Genomic DNA, 18,856 nt, shown 5'->3' on the forward strand with positions numbered 1-18,856 from the left:
TACGTGCTTCATCCCATATGATTAGCCATTCACAACGAATTAAATCAACTAATGGTTATGATGATTGTATCTCACATGTCGAGAACCCATGAACATTTATAGGGATTGCAAACCTTGAGTGTTCAGTTTTTCCTCCAGAAAAACTAGTAATACAACTATCCCACTTGACACCAAAAAAAAAAATCATTTCTAAAAAATAAACTTTAAATATATATAGAGAAAAGACATAACATATATTTATATGTCTTAACGACACACGTTAATATACAAAATAAATTTTATTTTTTTCAATATAAAAAATTTCTTTTAAAATCAAAATCTTTATTTTTTTTTTCAATATAAAAAAATTCTTTTAAATTTGTAAACAAAAAAAAAATTCTTTTAAATTTAAATTTTTTTGTTTTTTTTGAAAGAGCTTAATTTAAAGTTAAAAAAAAAAAGGTCATTAAATAGTTGCATATATACTTTGTCAAAAAAAAATAGTTGCATATATACGTATAAGCCTAATTTAGAATTTAGAATTTAGAATTGGAAAAGAAAAAGAAAATTCATTTCACTTCCTATTTGGCTCTCTGTACACCGAATCCGATCTATACTCTCCTTCATCTCAAATGCATTCTCTTCTCCATTCCAATTGTAACAGCCTTACATGCAAAATCATGTGGTTTTTTGAGTTTCAATGGGTAATTAATCAGAAGACTCAATGTAGAAGTTAGAAGAAGAAGTTGTGGGCTAAAGACTCATGATTAAATTAGGGTTTTTAATTGGGAACCAAATGGAGAAGATGGAATCAAGTAGAAATCAAGAGGAGATTTGATTCAGAGAAAATGATGCATGAAAGTTATCATTCCATCAAACCCCAAAGAGGTGCAGGTTCGTTACTGCTATTTTTGTGTAATTTTTAGGGTTTTAATGTTAGTAGAGGCACAATAGAGTAGTAATCTAAGTTTTCTTTACTTAGGATTAATTCTTATAATTATAGAACTATAGGAAAGCGATTAAAATATTAATCATAGTTGAAGAGTAATTAGATTGCAACTAGAATAATGCTCATAGACAATTTTCCCCATTGAGCATTAGTTCCCTTAGTTTGGAAACTTAACAAGATAATTTTTTTTTTTTTGAAAACTTGGTATCCGGCCTTAGGACCGACTAATCCAAGGAGACCAATCCCACCGCCCACTTGCGGGGCCCATTTAAAGCCATAGTTTTTTTGGCTCTGTATGGACTTAGCCCACCGAAATTGGCACAAGGGGGAATCGAACCTGAGACCTTGAGATGAGCATACTCCAAGGATCCAAGCCAACACCACTATACCAACCCCAAGTGGGTTCTTAACAAGATAATGTTAGTTCAAAACATTAGAACTAATTGAAAAGAGAATCAATTTTATTAATAGAAAATTGTTAATTGATTAGAGAATTGGAAATAATGCTCATAGATACCCTTTTTCCCCAATGAGCATAGTTTCCTTTTAATTTATAACTAAAGGAAAGATAAGAATGAACCTTTGTGGTTAGAGAATAATGACATATTATTGTGAATATAAATATGTTGAGATCAATAATTTATCGATCTAGAAAGTATTAGAATTGGTATAGGCATAAGTATGAAAAGTTTACAAGTGCAAAGAAATACGAATGGTGAGTAGATGTCCGCGATGATATTTCCATCTGGATAGGCAAGGCTTCTGAGAACGCTCACGCTCAGTTGACTTGTAGAGTAAAGTTGACAAGATAATAATACTTGTGTGTTCATCTTTTATTTATTACTGTTGAATAGAAACTGAACTAATTATCTTATTCTATTTTATCTGATGATAGGCAGTTAGAAAATCCGGGTATTCGTGTTAGAAGGGTTGAGGGTAGTTTGAGATTTTATCTCAACCCACACTATTTTTTTCTTCAGATAAGACAGGTACATCATTGACAGAAGCTTTGGCACGGAGAAAAACTTTTAGATATAGTTATCTTTATAATTGTAAACTATCTTGTATATAAATAAAATAGAGATGTTTGAGTTGTAATTATAGTTTAGATTATTTCATGTAATCCAGTACTAGATATAACATTCTGTAATAAAGGATTATTCTTTTTAATTTTTTTTTATCAGTGTCCATTTTTAACATTCGAGCACGACTTCCAGATAGTTGGGGCCGACTCTGTTCAGTTCTGTCTCATTTTTTTAGCGGATTAGGTGGGATGGACAAACTAGTGGTGGCAGACTCGAAATCTCAACCCACCTCACAAATAAAAACTAGATTAAACCGTTTCAATCCGTTTTACAAACCCTAATCAGAGTCCACTATGGAACTAGTTCTATGTAATTAATATTACAAAGAAACATCTATATTTTCATTATAATAAAAATTATATATTTACCATATAATCCAAAAAATAAAATCATTAAATATAATTAATATTACAAATAAAAAATCTATATTTTCATTCTAATAAAAAATCTATATTTACCATATAATCCAAAAAATAAAATCATTAAAAGTAAACAAAATTCCTTTTATTCCAAACCAAAAAGACACAACTTTTCATTTTCAAATTATATAAAAATTTCAATTTTGTTGACAAATATCCATATTAATTTTCAAAATATTCACCCTTCCCTCCTCCTCATCATAGAAGGAGGGAAACCGAAATTTTGAAACCCATTTTTTAGACTTATAGACTATGAAGCACGGACACTGACACGTCGACACCGATAATTTGAAAAAATGACACAATTCAATGTAATTATAAGTGTCAGTGTCGTGTCGGTGTTTGACACTGACGCCTGTCCGACACCGAGACACGCTTAATCCGAGGAGTGTTTATGAATAATCATTCTTTTTTCCTTAAAAAAAAAACCCATTCTTTTCGTATTCTTGACATATAATTTTTCACTTAACTTCAAAACCCATTTTGTTATTCTCTTCTCTCTGAAAACCCTAAAATCTCTTCTCTTCTCAACAATGGAAATTGGTTCTTCTTCGGTGCAATTGAATGTGAACGAGGTTGATGTCAACGGACAGAAATTGAATCGGAACAACAAATGTGGAGCCCGTGCTGTTAGAAACAGAATCTATGATCCTGAAAATGGCACAAGTTGTCACCAGGTTGATTTTTTAAGCTTCTATGATTTTTTCGTTTTTTTTTTTCCTTCTGATTTTTTGATTTGATATTGATTCAGCTTCTGGGGTTTCTGATGATAACATGTTATTGATTCAGCTTCTAGGGTTTCTGATGATAGCATGTTAATGTACATAAATTATATTTGTTTATTTATATATTCAATAAAGCTTATTCTTCGAGGTTATATGACACGACATTGACATATGTGGTTGCATTTGATTATTCTATTTTCTCAAATTATTGTCAATGTTGATGTGTCAATATTGAGTTCGATGTCTGTGTTTGTTTCAGTGCTTGATAGGTTTAGATTGTGGAGTAATTTCTGAAGTATTGATCATTGAACCGAGGAAGTAAAATTTTGAGTGTAGGAACCACACGATCAAATTACTGTTAGTGTCGTGTTTGATGTTTATGTCGGAGCTTCATAGGTTTAGATTGTGGAATAATTTCTAATGAACTGCCATTGTTTGATAATGTGGTAGTAGATAATGCGTTGAATTGAGGAAGTAAACTTGTGAGTTTGTAGTAAGACTGATCTTCTGATTTTCTTGTGAATTGGATTAATTGGGTTTAATGCTGTTTAATTAATGAGCTAAAATTGGTTGAAGTGTTGTGAGCATAAACAAGTGTTGTAATTTGTTTGCATTGAGTATGCTGTTAGCTCAACTCTAAGTAGTTCATAATTTGTTTGCATAAACAAAGTGTTGTAATTTGTTTACATCAAGTGTTGTTAGCTCAATTTCTTTATAGGTTTACTTTTTCTGTGTGTTTCTTGTTATCTGATTTTTTGTTCATGTGTTTTTTAATCTGAGATGTGGTAATTTTGAAGAGAAGACAATATGAACATGGGCATATGACTAGTTATGTGAATTATATAAAAAATGAGAAGTCTTTTTCAAAAAAAATGAGAAGTTTGTTGATAGGCTGTAGGATGGCAATGTTTTGAGGTTTAATTTGACTAGCTACAATATGTCTATGACTTTGATTCCAATTTTAATAATGTCATATTGATGCTAACGTGTTTGCTTGCTTGGTTTTCCACATTGAAGTGCCGACAAAAAAGAAATGTTTTTTGTGCTGCTTGTAAGAATCCAGGAGCTGGGAAGCCTTGCCTCCTTAAGTTCTGCCACAGCTGCCTCAAGAATAGGTTTGGTTCACCTTTTTATTTTTAATTTACTTTTATTTTCAGAATTATTCCATTTTATTTAAGAGTACAAGGGTTAGAATAATTTATTGTGTGTTGAATTCAGATATGGAGAAATAACACAAGAGGTAGATCTGTTGAGTGACTGGATGTGTCCTAAATGCCGTGGCATTTGTAACTGCAGTATCTGCATGTAAGTTGCGATTTGAATGTGTTTTTTTGAGTTTTGTATTGTGGTTTTCATTTTTTACCATTTTGTGTTGGTTCTGAAAAAAGAGTGACTTTGTAGGAAACAAAGGGGTCAACAACCCACTGGTCGACTAGCTCGTAAATCCAAGGCCCTCGGTTTTACCTCTGTTTCTGAAATGCTATGTAAGGAGTCTTCTGAAGGCTTGGAACTGAACAATGCAGCTGATTTGCCGATTAAGGAACATACTTCAGAAAAGGTGCGTGGGTTGATTTTCTCCCCATTTTAGTTAACTTTGTTTAATGGTTAACACATTGCCTCTTCTTCTCTGCAATTCGGACTAATGATGGAAGAAGCGAAAATGTGTTGACTTTTATATTTGTTTTGTACTACAGGAGCTTGTAGCGGGCCTATCAGGGGAACCTGATGGAATTAATGCTTTAAAGGATGAACATGTGAAATCCAAAAAAGTGAAGCGGGAAATTAAGGAAGAAATTCCTTTTCCCACTTGCATGGAGTTGACAACAATACTGGACATCGAGTTCACACAAGAAGATGTCGGGAATGTTTTGCAGTTTCTAGAATTCTGTAGAATATTTGAAAAGGTATGCCTTCATTATGAATATTAGAATATTATGAAATCTTTGTTTGAATTGCAATTTACTGCTGCATCTAATAGTTGACAAACTGAATATTTCAATTGTTACAAAATCTTTTAATGCTGTTGATGGTCACAAACCATAGCTTGTTTATTCAGTCAACAATTAATGTATGTTTTCTTTTAGGTTTCGTTTTGGTTTAGTGTAGGTCTAACTTAACTTCTTGATGTTGGAGTCTAAGATCAAATTAATAAATGTCATGATATAAAATTGGGACTACTCTTCATTTTATTAACATCATGTAATCTAAAAATCAATGTTATAGATTTATTTTGCAATTTGTAAATTCAGTTATTTATACCTTTAAATGAAATTAAACTCTCTAGACAATAATGGTGTTACTATAGGTGAAATAGTTTTGGTTTACCAAGTTTTCTCACATTTGTTAATTAGGCTCTTGATATCAAGAAAGAAGAACCCGGAGCTATTTTAAGGGCTTTGCGAAGTGGACAAAACACCTTAGTGGTTGAGTTCCAAACGAAGCTATTAAATTTGATAGATTCAGAACTTGAGTAAGTTTATCCCAAGCTGTTAAATTAAGGGTGCGAGGGATTTATTTTTTATAGTATGCTTGTAATAAACGTTCTTGTTTTGGATCATTTTGGTGTAGGTCTTCACCCAAAACTGCAAGTGATGGAAAAAATTCATGGCTGAAGGTTCTGGAGGAGTTAACTATTGCATCTGATCTTGTGCTAAAAGACTTTCCGGTTGATTGGCTTAAAAAAGGCAATAGTGGATATTGCGATTTGGACATGTCGAACAAGCTCAGCCTTCTGAACTTTATCTGCGATGAAGCTCTGGGCACACCTTAAGTATTTCAAGTTTAAAAAGAAAATTGTTTTGCTTATCTTTATAACTTTTGAATTTGTTTTTTATTCCTGTGCCTTCTCAATAATAATCTTTTAAGTGGTTGGGTGCTTGGATTGATATGTTCAGGAAGCTAAGGAAGTATATGGATGAACAAAATGAAATATTTGCTGAAGAAAAGAAAGCAGCAAAAACAAAGGTTGCTGAAGCTAAGGAAAAGGTAAAATGGTTTGTTTTTTGTTTCTAGATATGTCCTACTGCAAACAAATTGTCACATGGTGTTCATATTGTGGCGTTCATGTATCTATAGGAAAGAAGTCTTAAACAGAAGTTAAAAGATGAGATAGCAAAACCTGTGATATCAAATGAGGATAGCCTCTCAAATTCAGCACATGCTGCTCTACTTGCAAAGATTAAAAGTGAAGCAGCTGAAGCTCGCGCGGAGTTGATTGGGGCAAAGGGCACAATGCCTAAATGTATGTTTTGACATTTGATATTTTCAATTGCTCTAACTTTAAGTCAACTTCATCATTCATGCATAAATTTCTTCGATCTGAATATCTGATTAGTATTTAGGTGGTTGTGTTAAGTTGAAAAGATTTGAAAAGTTTTCTGTAACAGTAAAAAAACAGCACAGGAAAATGAAAAAAACTTGAATTTTGGTTTTTCTATGATTGAATTATAGACTGAGCATTTGCTTTCTTATCATCCAAACTGGACTTAATTTGGTACATGCACACTCAGTTAGAAATATAGAAACTATGTGAATATAGTGGTTGACATTTTTCTTTTCTTTGAACATTGTAGGGAACCAATGTTGTGAGCCATTGAGAATTGAGCGTGAGTACTTAGATAACAATGGCAAGGCATTATGGAAACTAAGAAGCTATAATGATGATGTTTTCTTGTTACAAGGTAATTTTTGAAACAAATTCATTTAATTTTTGTGAATGATACCATAAAAGATTGAGGCTATAACATGTTTACTAATTTACTAATACATATCATAATACAGATGTGAATATCAATGATGAAGATGCTTCTGAAGTTGACGAAAAATGGTTTGTGTATGCGCCAGAGCAGAAGGAAGAGGTTAACAAGTATATTTCTTCTAGGAGAGTTTGATTACCAATTACATGATAGGGTTATTTAAAGCTTGTAAATGTAAGAAGGGTTCCAATCTTTTGGTGATGGAGACAAGGGTCCTTAGTTTTCAATGTAATTAGTTTCAATTTGTAGCTGGTTTCTATTATTTTACTGTAATTTTTGAAATAATTAGGATGTTGATTGACCAAATATGGAGGTGTAATGTTTTTCAATCAACATTGGTTGCCATTAAAATTTTATTATATTGCTGGTTTCTCTTTGCACGATGATTCCATTTTGGCTAGCCAAAATATAATTTTAGTCTTTGATGTTTGATCTTTGAGACTTGATGTTTTCTCTTCGGGCCCCCGTGTTTCTTTTATACCCCCAAATATTCCAATTTTGCCCTTGATAAAAACTTCGGTTCGCAGAAACCGAATTTTTTTTAGTACAAATTCAGAGTAAAATTCGGTTTTTATAAACCGAAATTTGTTTTCAAGGCAAAAAAAGAACTTCGGTTTCTATAAATCGAAGTTTTTTGCAAGGGCAAAATTGGAAATTCAGGGGGTATAAAAGAAACACGGGGGGCCCGAAGAGAAAATATCTTGAGACTTTGACATAGAATGTATTTTGATCCTTCATCTTTGCAAAGTTACACATTCATCTTATTTTCCCAGTTGAAACCTCCACATAATTTTTAAAAAAATTATAATGAAGATTGTAGTGTTAATAAAAATGAAGACTCTCAATTACTCATGAATAACTTTATTTAATTCCCGTAAAATCAAAATCACTCAATTCCAATTTTCAATTCTTTCAATTATTCATGAATAACTTCATTTAATTCCAGTAAAATCAAAATCACTCAATTCCAATGTTCAATTCTTTAGGGAGAATTTATTCATGAGTAATTGAGAGTCTGCATTTTTGGTAAAAAAAAAAAACTCTCAATTACTCATGAATAACTTCATTTAATTCCCGTAAAATCAAAATCACTCATGAGTAATTGAGAGAATTTTTTTTTTGTCAAATAGCCTAGTGACTAGAAAATTCACCTTCAGGTGAATAAGTGCAGTGTCTCGAGTTCGAACCCGGACTCCTGCACATATAGTGCAATGTCCTTACCAACTGAGCTAAACTCACGTGAACTAATTGAAAGAATTTTTATAAATAAAATATCAATACCTACTACATCCTGGCCCGAAGCCCCTTAAGAAGATGGTCAATGTTATACTTAACTCCTACAAATGAAAAAAAATCGCTTGAGTGGGAAGAATCCACTTAATGTGCCCCACAGATTTTTCGATGTAGATTAATCATTGGTAACAACTATGAAAACTTCATACTATGGGTCTATTAGAATTAATTTTTTTTTGAACTTATGTAAACTAGTGGCCTCTGTGCCTGTCTGTGTGGTCCAATTTTTTTATTATGTTAAGTTGTGTAAAAGATTATATTATAGATTTTTTATATATATCTTTTTATGAATTTTGTTGAATAAATATAGAGAAGATGTGTAAACTAAAAGAATGGAACAAATGAATAAAAATGCTAGTGTGTAGTTGATTTTGGAAGTTAAAAAGAGTAGTTTGTTTTGTAAGTTATTAAAGAAAAGTGCGAATAAAAAATAAAATAAAAAACTGTTAAGGGTATTTTTGGGTTTTTTTAAAAAGGCTACACAAAAAAATATTTTGTCTTTATATACGGTATAAATAAATAAGTTTTTATGTATTTTTCTAAGTTTATTAAGGTTGTTTATGAAAAAATAGTTTATAAAAATACATTTTTTGTTAGTAAAAACTTATAAATTAACATAAAATATTTGGTTTTTATAAGCTGTTTTGCATAAACTAAAAAAAAATAAACTAATCCAAACAGAGCTTGTAAGTTGTAACTCATTTTTTTTTCTTCTAAAAGACAACATTTTATTTCTAAATTTCAAAAAAGCTCATAAAAAAGGGCTAATGCTACGGTGAACCGCCTTCACAAATAGTCCACCGTGGACAAGTCTCTACCGAATATGAATTTTACGAAATTCACTCTTGGATTGAAAGTTTATATCGTATAGATCATCCATAAATTTTTTAAAATTTTTTGAAAATAATTTGATATGTTATTGAGACCCATCAAGATTTACGTTATTTAATAAACCGTTAATCTTGATATGTCTTAATAACATATCAAATGATTTTCAATTTTTCTAAATTTTTCGGATGATCTATATGATATAAACTTTCAATCCAACGGTAGATTTTATAAAATTCGTATTCGTTATAATGTTATTCGTGACTGATCCACCATAGACCACTTGATGAAGTGATTCATATTAGAATTTACTTAAAAAAAAAGCGTTCCAAATTAGCAAATTCGAAATTTAAGCCGAAATCTGAAAATCAAATTCTCAAACGTTCATCTTCCCGCCAACACCGTAAAAGGAGGGTTTATATTCTCTCTCTTCATTTCCAATCCAAAGTCAAATTCTCTCTCTTTTTTCTTTTTCAATCTTCTTTGTTTGTGTTGCATCAACAATGGAACTCGATTCATCTTCTTCACTACAGCTCAATCAGAGCAATGTTGTTGATGCCACTGGAAACCAAGTTAGTCGTAACAACTCACGTGGAATTAGTGTTATTGGAAACAGAATCTATGATTCTGAAAATGGTAAATCTTGTCATCAGGTTCGTTTTCTAACCTTCTATGATAGTACTAGTAGTTCATAATTTCCCTATTCTGCTTGATTCTGCTCCTAGGGTTTCTGATTGTACATATTTTGTATATTTATTTGTTTACTTAACTTAATATATTTTATATTCAATTAATCATTTTTTTTAGTTCAGATCTATGTAGCACCAAAACCTCAATATTCCATTTTACCAGATTATTGCACGGGTCGATGATGCGATAGTCTAATGTTCGGTATTTGGATTTTAATGCAGTTTTACACTATAGCAGATTGAGTTCGTTGATTTGAGATCAGATTGCGTAGATTTTAAACTCAGTTTTAAACATAATTTAAAATTGAATGGTCCAGAACTTTTACAGTGTCCTGCAGAAACAGTAGGAAATCTAGTTTGTTCCGATTAATGATTATGCAGTAATTTCTAATGAACTGTCATTGTTTTGTGTTGGTGCTTGATAGGTTTAGATTGTAATTTCTAATTAGTTGTAATTGTGTAATCTGGTAATTGTAGATAATGTATTGAACAATATTCTTTGGATTTAGTTACATTTAATTATTCCATTTTCTCGAATTATTACCGGTGTAATGTGTTTGTGTTGCGATTTCCAATGAGCTGTCACTGTTTAATGTGGTAGTAGATAATATGTTGAAGTTAGGAAGTAAGATTACAAGCAAACAAAGATGTGTGTGTGTGTGACTTGTGAGTGAGTGTAGGAAGGAAACAAAAAATTTCAACAACCGTGCGCTTGATGTCGCTTCTACTTGGCATGGCACCCTCAAGAAGTGGGACATGAATTGTTTTTTGTGAATTTTATTACTGAAAAGATTGATCTTCTGTTTTTCTATGAATCTGATTATGGAGTTTAATTATTGGGCTAAAATTGGTGTTTGATTTATTGTGTTGTCATTATAAAAGGCTGTCGGAATTAGTTTGCATTGAGTATTTTGTTAGCTAACGACCCATATACGATTGCATACCTTTTTTTAAACCCAAATTTAATGTGAAGAATCAAATCATTTCTTTGATGGGTTGTAGGGTGACGATGTTTGAAGGTTTATTCTTTGTGTGGATTTCTTGTTTTTTGATGTTTTGTTATGTGTTTGTTTGTTATTCTGAGATATGTTGATTTTTGGAGAGAGCATAATTTGACCATAGGTATAGGAATTATTATGGAACATTGGGAATTATATGAAAAATGAGAACTTGGTTGATGGGTTGTTGTAACTGCAGGATGATAATGTTTTGAGGTTTAATTTGACTAGCTAGAAACTGTATATGTCTTTAATTTCCAGTTTTAATAAAGTTCATTTGATGCTAACATGTTTGTTTGCTTTGTTTTCCACATTGAAGTGCCGGCAAAAAACAAGAGATTTTTCTGCTGGTTGTAAGAATCCAAGAAATGGGAAGCCTTGTCTCATTAGGTTCTGCCATAAATGCCTCTTGAATAGGTCTGGTTCACCATTTTGTATTTTCAGAATTATTCTATTTTGTCAAGGATACGAAGGTAGATTAATTTATGGTGTGATTTTTATTTTTGTGTGTCGAATTTAGATATGGGGAAAAGGCTGAAGAGGTAGATCTATTGAATGATTGGAATTGTCCAAAGTGCAAAGGCATCTGCAACTGTAGTTTATGCATGTAAGTTGTGATTTGAAAATGTGTTTTGAATTTGGTGTTGTGATTTTCATTCTGTACCATTTTTTGTGTTTGTTCTGAAAGAAGAGTGACCTTGTAGGAAAAAAAGAGGTCAACAACCTACTGGTATAGTAGTTCATACAGCAAAGGCCTCTGGTTTTAACTCCGTGTCAGAAATGCTTAGCAAGAAGACTTCTGAAGGTTTGGAATTGAACAATTCTGCTGTCTTGCCTATTAAGGAAGCTACTTTGGAAAAGGTTTGTCGATTGATTTTCTTTCCGTTTTTTCTGTAGTTGACACATAAGTTAATTTGTTTGATGGTTAATAAGTTTCCTCTTCATGTATGCAATTCAAATTATATGACAGAAGCAAAAATGTGTTGATTTTCGTAGTTTTTATGGTTGATTTTCATATTTGATATATACTACAGGAGCTTGTTGTGCATCTATCAGAGGAACCTGGGGAGGAAAACTCATTAAGTGGAAAAAAAGTTTTAAAGGTGGAAAATGAGAAAACCAAGAAAATGAAGCGGGGACAGTTAAAGGAAATATCTAATGGCAACAGTGTGGATGATGCTTGCCAAAACAACAAATTGAAAAAGCCTAAACTTTGTAATGGTGTTTCAGATTGCAAAGTGAAAAGAAAAAGAAATGCAAATGCTGAAATGGAACCAAAAGTAGAAGAGAATCATGGCATGATTCGTGGTCAAATCGATGGCCCTGTTGTGATGGGTGGTGGTGACAATGCTAGTGCCAAGTCTCAAACAAATCCAATAGTTTTGCATGCACAAAAAATTAAGGAAGAGGTTCCTTTGCCCATTGGCATAGTGATGATAAATATATTAGACATTGAGTTTGCACCAGAAGATGTTGGGAATGTGTTGCAGTTTTTAGAATTCTGCAGAGTGTTTGGAAAGGTATGCGTTATTATGAATATTAGAATACAGTTTGTTGTTCATGCAATCTAAACATTAATATCAACTACTTACCAATAACAGACCTATCAGAACTACTTACCATTTTATTAATATCATGCAATCTAAACATCAACCCTTAGATTTACTTTGCAATATGTCATTATTTACTCATTCCTTTAAATTGAATTAAATTTTCTAGACATAATGTTTTTACATCCGTTCAAAGTTGCTTTATCAAGTTTTCTCACATTTGTTCCCATGTATAATTAGGCTCTTGATGTGAAGAAAGGAGAAGCTGGAGCTATTTTAAGAGCATTGATACGTAAGCAAAGTTTGCGACGTGGACAAAATAATTCAGTGGTTGAGTTCCAAATCAAGCTGTTGACTTTGATAGTATCTGAGTCAGAAACTGAGTGAGTCTGTTTATCCCATTTGACTTTTTTATTTATTTCACTTTTTTTAAGGGCGAGAGTATTTATTTTGTATAGTATGCTTATAATAAGCTTTTGCTATTTTTGATCACTTTGGTGTAGTTCTTCATCCTTAACTGCTAGCGATGGAAAAGATTCATGGTTGACACTTTTGAAGGACTTAATTACTGAATCTGATCTTGGACTAAAAGAATTTCCGTTGGATTGGCTTGATAAAAAAGCTTATCATTCTAAATTTTATCTGTGATGAAGCTCTAGGCACAATGTAAGTATTTCAAGTTTAAACAGGAAATTATTCTTAGAATTTTCCTGTTACTTCATTGTTTGCTTATCTTTGTTTTTTTTTTCTTCGCTTGTGTTCTCAATAATAAATAGTCTTTATCTTGTTTAAAGTGGTTGGCTAATTGCTTTTATATGCTCAGGAATCTAAGGAGTTATATTGATGATCAAAATGCAAAAATTGCTGAAGAAAAGAAAGCAGCAAAATCTAAGGTTGCTGAAGCTAAGGAAAAGGTAAGATGTCACAAGGTGCTTTCTTTTTTGTTTCTGAAATGGTGCAATTGCAAACTGATGCATGTTGTTCATATTGTGTACATGTTATCTACATGAAAGAAGTCTTAAGCAACAGTTGCAGGATGAGATGGCAAAAGCTGTTATATCAAATGGGGCTAGCCTCTCAATTTCAGAATGTGATGCTCTTGTTTCAAAAATTAAAAGTGAAGCAGCTAAAGCTCATTCTGAGTTGCTTGAGGCAAAAGGCACAATTCCTAAACGTATGTTGTGATGTTTATGAGTTTTTCATATGCTCTGACTTTAAATCAATTTCATGCATAAATGTCTTCAATATGATAGTAGTATTTAGGTGGTTGTATGTACTTGAAAACAATACCTAAATACCTAATTAGGGAAATATAGGAAATAGGTGATATGGTTACTCTTTGTTTTGTAAGAATTCAATGTTCTGCTATTGCAATGGTTGACCTTTATTTTCTTTTAACATTGTAGGGAACCAATGTTGTGATGCAGTGAGAATTGAGCCTGAGTACTTCGACAACAGTGATAAGGCATTCTGGCAATTAAGGAGCTGTAATGATGAATATGCTTTCTTGTTACGAGGTAATTCCTAAAACGAATTAGCTTAACTTTTGTGAATGATACTATTGAGATTCAGGCTCCAGCATGTTTACTAATTCATATCATCATTCAGATGTGACAATCCATGATGAAGGTGTCGTTGAACTTGAAGTTAATGAAAAATGGTTTGTTTATGAAGCTGAGCAGAAAGACGAGGTTAATAAGTACATTTCGTCTAGGAGAGATTGGTTTCCAATGCTTGTTTCAGTATAATTGTTTTAGAGATTGGTTGCCAATTACATGCCAGCTTGCTAGGGATATTTAAGGCTTGTAAAATGTAATGAAGGATCCCAATTACCTTAGCGGTGAATGTAGTTAGTAACTTTATCATCCCAGATGATGTAGGTATGTCTCTTGCATGATGATTCTATTTTGGTGAAGATATAACTTTAGTCCTTGATCTTTTACATAATTTACTTTGATCTTTTATCTTTTCAAAGTTAATACATGGAACATTTTACATAGTAGTTTGTTTACTTAATGAATTTTGCAGAAATGAACTTATAATATATTTTTTTTTGATAAATTATTTATAATAAAATCTAGCACAAATATATACACAATATATTCTACTCACTTGCAAATTGCAATTGTTCTAAACTTTTCTTTTTCAAATAATAATTAATGCACTTCAAAATTTCTGAAGAGAGTATAAGAAGAAAGAGATTACCCTCTCTCTCAGAAGCCTATATTATTTTATTTTATTATTTTATTTTTTCAATTTTTAGCCTCTTATATTTAACAAACATTACAATTAATGAGAAATATGCTATTATCCCTTCTTTGGCTTTCTCTTTCTTTACTCTTTTTTCTTCCTTATCCATGAAAAGCAACCACTTTTCTTGCTGCAAAGTTGTTCATCTTTCTTCTTATATTCAGCCAAAGTCTATGGTTCACAGGTAACTTAGGTTGTGCACCATGCACAAGTCACCGAAAACACTATAACTAATATAAATTTTACAAAATTTACCGTTGGATAGGAAATTTATATCGTATAGATCATCCATAATTTTTTTAAAAAAAATTAAAAATTATTTGATATGTTATTGAGACCCGTCAAAATTAACGATTTATGGATTTTTATTCAATACCGTTAATCTTGATAGGTCTCAATAACATATCAAATTATTTTTCAAAAAAATTTAAAAAATTTATGGATGATCTAAACAATATAAACTTTCCATCCAACGGTGAATTTTATAAAATTCATATTCGTTATAAAAATATCGAACACTTGTGCAACATGCAGTTAAGTGGTGCATGTTAGACAAAGCCCTTATATTCATGCATCACTACTCTCACTGTTTCTTCTCTTGTCTTCCATGTTTCCACCTGCACATGCATTAATTCGTACCTCACATCAATGATATGTTTCTAAGGGAATATTCCTTCGTAATTGGCTGGATTAGATTAAGTTCTTATGTTTCTATGTTTCTTTTATTTTGATTTATGTCCCGTAACTTTTAATTTTGTTACTATGTGGTGATTCTATTTTCATTCTACCCTTTTGAATTAGCATAAGCCATTCTTTGAATTTCTGGACTTATGTTTAGTAATTGGGTGAATTAGAATAGATTTATGCTTTCTTTAATTCCTTCCTTTTGAATTCTGGTTTGTGATTCTGATTGGTGATTTTGTACTTCGGAGTGCAATTTCGTTTTGTCTTGATCTGTTATAATTTGTGATTTTACATCCTGCAACTTTGCTTTGAAATATTGGTTTATGCATTTATGTTTTGAGTGTGTATATTTTGGATTGAAAAGTGGAAAGAAAATCAGAACTTCTAATCAGTGATTAAAACCATGAATTAGGTGATCTTCAATCACAAAATTAATACCTAATTGAATAGTAATCATAGGAAATTAATATTGGATTAATTTGGGACTGTTTTGGGTTGTTTGGAACTTAAGAATCAAGCCTTAACGGAGTTTTTAGGAGATTGTCAACACAGCTTGCTGCTGTTCTGCCCAGCAGTGGTTTGGGGTAGTTCACTAGGGTTTTCGGACGCGGTTTCGACGTTGGTTAGCTTCTGGTCATTACTTTAGTTTCGAAGAATTAATTTGAGCAATTAACAACCTGAGTGTTAGGATTGGTGAGGGTTTTTGAGTGACTTGTTCATTAGGAAAGTTGGTATTTTGATAAAATAATAATGGTCTAATTGTTAGTGTTTGTCAAAGAGATTGTATTTAGTTTTATCTTGTACCCTTAGTTGCACATCAAAGAGATTGTATTTAGTGTTTGTCAAAACAAAAGTAAAACAAACAAGAACAATAATAAGCTGTGAATATACTGCAACTTGGCAGCAATGACATCAAAGTCAAATGTCATATAAATGGCATTGAATTCACTAACCGAGAATTCTCAGCAGTTGCCATTGATCGTTAATGGCATTGGATTTTCACACTTTCACAACTGGGAATAAAAGAGAGGAGAATATGAGAATTCCTAGGTCACTTTTCTATGAATCAGTAAGTGAATGAATTAGTAACTAGCTTATGTCCTTTTGGGTAGTGGAGAGGCTTATAAGTTATAACCTTTTGGTTTTTGAAACTTTAGATTTGAGAATTATGAGCTTGAGAATTTTGATTTGAGAATTGTTGTCATGTTGATTTGTTGTTGTCGTGTTGACTTTGTTTGATAATTTGAGAATTTGTCTTTGGTGTAATGCATTCATCTATGTGTTAAGTCCTTTGTTGTCGTGCAGTGGAAGTCCGATGTGTTTTACTCGGCTTTCAAATTTGTTGTCGTACAGAGGAGTGTTTTCAGGAATATAATTCTGACCTCCGACCTTGGTACCACATGTGTATTAGGAAGTTTTGGGAATTTTGTGTCATAAAGTATATTTGTGATTTGATTTGATTTTGAAGTTTAGTTACTTTGCTATTTGTACTTGTTATCCTGTTTTATGTGATTCTTTTAACTAGCATTTACCGATCGTTACGTAATTATTTATTTAGTTACTTTGCTTGCATTCATCTCACTTAATGAATATTAGTGCTTACCCTGTTACGTTTTATTTGTTGGCTTGACCCTACGATGTGCAACCATAGATTTTCAGGTATAGGGTGAATCTTAGAATTTGTGGTGGAATGCTTTACTCGTACTTGAGGTTGGCATGTAGACGCCTCTTTTGATACTAGTAACATGGGGAAATTCATCTAGTTTTATTTTCAGCTTCTTTTATTTCATAAATACTTTAAGGGTCTTACTAACTAGTGTCCCCGGAGCACTAGTTAAGGAACCAAAAAAAGAAATAAAATAAAAGTTGTGCATGGAAAACATTAAAATATAGACTTTTGTTGTATTGACTACACTATTTCCAAGTAAAACTTTCTAAATTTGAATCCTTAACAAGTGCCCCTGGGGCACTATTTAACATTTGTCATACTTTAATTGGGAACTTTGATGTATTTCTTTTTTATTTTTATTTTATTTCAAACAGTACTTTAGTCCCTCTTTAAAAATAATTCAGACAATTATTATGAGTTTTCAGTTTAATCGGAGTTTATATTTCAGACAATTTATTTCATTTCGGCTGTGAGCTTTTAAGTAAATAGGAATCATGTTTTAGTTTTTAGTAAGTGACACTCTCTTTTGAAAACAATCATTTTTTTTTAATAATAATTGGTCGGGAAATGAGGTTGTTACAAAAGATATTAATGATCAAAATTGTGTTTTGACATACATGCAGTAGTCAAACTGCAATAATTCTTATATTTTGAGACGGTGAGAGTATAAAATAATAATAAATTAAACAACTTTAAAAATTAGGTTTAAAGATATAAGATATAACAAAAACAAAAAATGATTTAAAAAAAAAAAGCAAGCGGAGAGGCAATTCAGAGTTTCTTTCAATTATTAATGATATTATTTTTGTTACGTTATCTTGTGCAAACTTTTACATGCATTAAGTTTGTTTGGTTCAAAAAGAAAGAAAGAAAATGGCATTCTACTTTTAGTTTGTTGAGATATTTATGCAACATAAAAAAATAATGAATATAATATATTGAAAATTCGAAAAATATCAAAGAAAAATAAATTTATTGAAATAAGTTATGATAAAATTTAATTAGTTTGTTGAGATTTTTTATTTGTTAGATGAATAGTTTGTCGAAAGAGATATATGTTAAATTGAAAGAAGAAAATCTATTTAAAAATTTGAGAGAGATATAGTTCGTTGAAAAATAAATTTTTTATTTTTAAGTTTTACTTGATACCAATTGGCTATACTATTGATTGATTAAGATTAAGATAAAATGTGTTTAGAAAAACAAGATTAACTCTATATTCCAATATTTACGGATATATTTTGTTTTCTAATTAAGTATTTATCATGAGCAATATCCCAATATCTTTTCACCGACTTTTCTTAGCTTAACTCTATTAAATCTCTCTCACTATATAATCTTCTGATCCTTGCCCTTTCCTCTTTTGTTATTATACTACACTTGTTATTATTTTTCTTTAGGTTAATATTGCTTTTTTGGTCTAAGTTATGGGGATTAGTGGTAATCATCACCACCATTTGAGTTTTCACATTCCTCGGGTACTCAATTTTCATCACCACAATGAAAAGAATAAGAACATTCTTCCAAAAGGGTATTTGGCTGTGTTGGTTGGTCAAAACGAAGAGCAACAAAGGTTGGTGATCCCACTATTTTACGTCAACCATCCATTATTCATACAATTGTTGAAAACAACTGAAGAAGAAGAAGAATATGAATTCAAGCAGAATGGACTCTTCACCATTCCTTGCAAAATCGACAAGTTTCACGAGGTTCAACGACTGATTGATATGGAGAAATCTCATCATCACCGTCACCATGCTTGGTGTTTTAAAGTTTGATGAGCATATTATTATTACTAGATTAATTGAGCATATTATTATGTATATAACATGACACTTTTATGTGTTTTTTTCTTAGTTTTCTCCAATGATGTTGATATGATTTAGTAACAAAAATGTTGGATCTTGATTTTTAGATTATTTTTGGGTATAATTATTTGATATCAATGGAAATTTTTTAAAAGAGAATCATATTGTGATGTCA

The 18,856-nt window shown here is 31.4% G+C and overlaps 3 protein-coding genes across 5 annotated transcripts; all 3 read left to right on the plus strand.

The window, feature by feature from the left end:
* Window positions 1–526: 526 nt before the first annotated feature.
* Window positions 527–7,324, plus strand: LOC123883760. Of its 2 annotated transcripts, XM_045932650.1 has the most exons (12): window positions 527–873; window positions 3,026–3,109; window positions 4,175–4,272; window positions 4,376–4,462; window positions 4,559–4,715; window positions 4,852–5,061; window positions 5,509–5,627; window positions 5,726–5,923; window positions 6,052–6,142; window positions 6,233–6,398; window positions 6,730–6,837; window positions 6,938–7,324. In XM_045932650.1, exons 1-12 carry the CDS (start codon window positions 835–837, stop codon window positions 7,045–7,047), a joined length of 1,467 nt encoding a protein of 488 aa, XP_045788606.1. In that variant the 5' UTR covers window positions 527–834; the 3' UTR covers window positions 7,048–7,324. The 2 variants fall into 2 exon arrangements, with proteins under 2 accessions (XP_045788606.1, XP_045788607.1); XM_045932651.1 differs by lacking the exon at window positions 3,026–3,109 and having other exon boundaries at window positions 527–867.
* Window positions 7,325–9,456: 2,132 nt separating this feature from the next.
* On the plus strand, window positions 9,457–13,730 carry LOC123883761. Of its 2 annotated transcripts, none has more exons than XM_045932652.1 (9): window positions 9,457–9,686; window positions 11,040–11,137; window positions 11,241–11,327; window positions 11,425–11,581; window positions 11,755–12,240; window positions 12,511–12,653; window positions 12,774–12,936; window positions 13,094–13,184; window positions 13,677–13,730. In XM_045932652.1, the coding sequence occupies exons 1-7, from the start codon at window positions 9,537–9,539 to the stop codon at window positions 12,916–12,918; spliced, it is 1,266 nt and encodes a 421-aa protein (XP_045788608.1). In that variant the 5' UTR covers window positions 9,457–9,536; the 3' UTR covers window positions 12,919–12,936; window positions 13,094–13,184; window positions 13,677–13,730. The 2 variants fall into 2 exon arrangements, with proteins under 2 accessions (XP_045788608.1, XP_045788609.1); XM_045932653.1 differs by lacking the exon at window positions 13,677–13,730 and adding an exon at window positions 13,279–13,330.
* Window positions 13,731–18,300: 4,570 nt separating this feature from the next.
* LOC123886606 (auxin-responsive protein SAUR32-like) lies at window positions 18,301–18,651 on the plus strand. The gene has a single exon (XM_045935910.1). The coding sequence runs from the start codon at window positions 18,301–18,303 to the stop codon at window positions 18,649–18,651; it is 351 nt and encodes a 116-aa protein (XP_045791866.1).
* The last annotated feature ends 205 nt before the right edge of the window (window positions 18,652–18,856 follow it).

Source organism: Trifolium pratense, linkage group LG5 (genome assembly GCF_020283565.1).
Source record: "Trifolium pratense cultivar HEN17-A07 linkage group LG5, ARS_RC_1.1, whole genome shotgun sequence".
In the NCBI taxonomy this organism is placed as follows: Eukaryota; Viridiplantae; Streptophyta; class Magnoliopsida; order Fabales; family Fabaceae; genus Trifolium; species Trifolium pratense.

Excerpts from the sequence above, each read along its gene's own strand:
- LOC123883760 (XM_045932650.1), top strand. The coding sequence starts at position 835 with ATGAAAGTTATCATTCCATCAAACCCCAAAGAGGTGCAG. Across the intron at positions 4,273-4,375 it reads CACAGCTGCCTCAAGAATAG|ATATGGAGAAATAACACAAG; the intron begins GTTTGGTTCACC and ends TGTTGAATTCAG. Across the intron at positions 5,628-5,725 it reads TTGATAGATTCAGAACTTGA|GTCTTCACCCAAAACTGCAA; the intron begins GTAAGTTTATCC and ends ATTTTGGTGTAG.
- LOC123883761 (XM_045932652.1), top strand. The coding sequence starts at position 9,537 with ATGGAACTCGATTCATCTTCTTCACTACAGCTCAATCAGAGCAATGTT. Across the intron at positions 11,138-11,240 it reads CATAAATGCCTCTTGAATAG|ATATGGGGAAAAGGCTGAAG; the intron begins GTCTGGTTCACC and ends TGTCGAATTTAG. Across the intron at positions 12,241-12,510 it reads TCTGCAGAGTGTTTGGAAAG|GCTCTTGATGTGAAGAAAGG; the intron begins GTATGCGTTATT and ends ATGTATAATTAG.
- LOC123886606 (XM_045935910.1), top strand. The coding sequence starts at position 18,301 with ATGGGGATTAGTGGTAATCATCACCACCATTTGAGTTTTCACATTCCT.